The sequence below is a fragment of the Eimeria mitis genome, genomic scaffold, assembly GCF_000499745.2.
Source record: "Eimeria mitis Houghton genomic scaffold, Emh_scaff8239, whole genome shotgun sequence".
Lineage (NCBI taxonomy): Eukaryota > Apicomplexa > Conoidasida > Eucoccidiorida > Eimeriidae > Eimeria > Eimeria mitis.
The window spans coordinates 1-434 of NW_013576051.1; the positions used below are offsets into that span (position 1 = coordinate 1).

The 434-nt window shown below is 56.7% G+C and overlaps 1 protein-coding gene across 1 annotated transcript in view; it reads left to right on the plus strand.

The window, feature by feature from the left end:
- Window positions 1–14: 14 nt before the first annotated feature.
- EMH_0094300 (uncharacterized protein) overlaps window positions 15–434 on the plus strand; it is a gene marked incomplete at both ends in the record, with an annotated part of 723 nt that continues 303 nt past the window's right edge. The window contains 2 exons of the mRNA XM_013502075.1: window positions 15–255; window positions 328–432. Coding sequence (XP_013357529.1) covers window positions 15–255; window positions 328–432 — 346 coding nt within the window. The remainder of the gene's footprint in view (window positions 256–327; window positions 433–434) is intronic.

A 434-nucleotide genomic window follows, 5' to 3' on the forward strand; every position in this document is an offset into this window, starting at 1 on the left:
GCCGCTTACAGGGTATGATGGGGGGCCCCCTCTCCTGCTCTGGGGGCCCCCCCACTGTCTCTAGCTTTCCTTCGCTTATGCTGAGCAGCTGCTGCACCTTTTTCTCTTCTTCTCTCTCTGCTGGTGCTTCAAACCCTAGTAAACGTGCAGGAGCTGCTGCTGCTGCTCCTGTACGAGCAGCAGCAGCAGCAGCAGCAGCAGCAGAAGATGCAGCAGAAGAAGATGCAGATACACCCAAACGGAAACGACCTGCACGTACACCCGAGCCGCCCTCTGTTACATTTCGCTTCAAAGAAAACGAAAGTTTCTTCGGTCCCTGAGCTGCAGCAGGAGCAGCAGCAGCAGCAGCAGCAGGAGCAGCAGGAGCAGCAACAGCAGCAGGAGCAGGATCAGGAGAAACAGAAGAAGAGGCAGAAGGAGCAGCGGAAGGACTT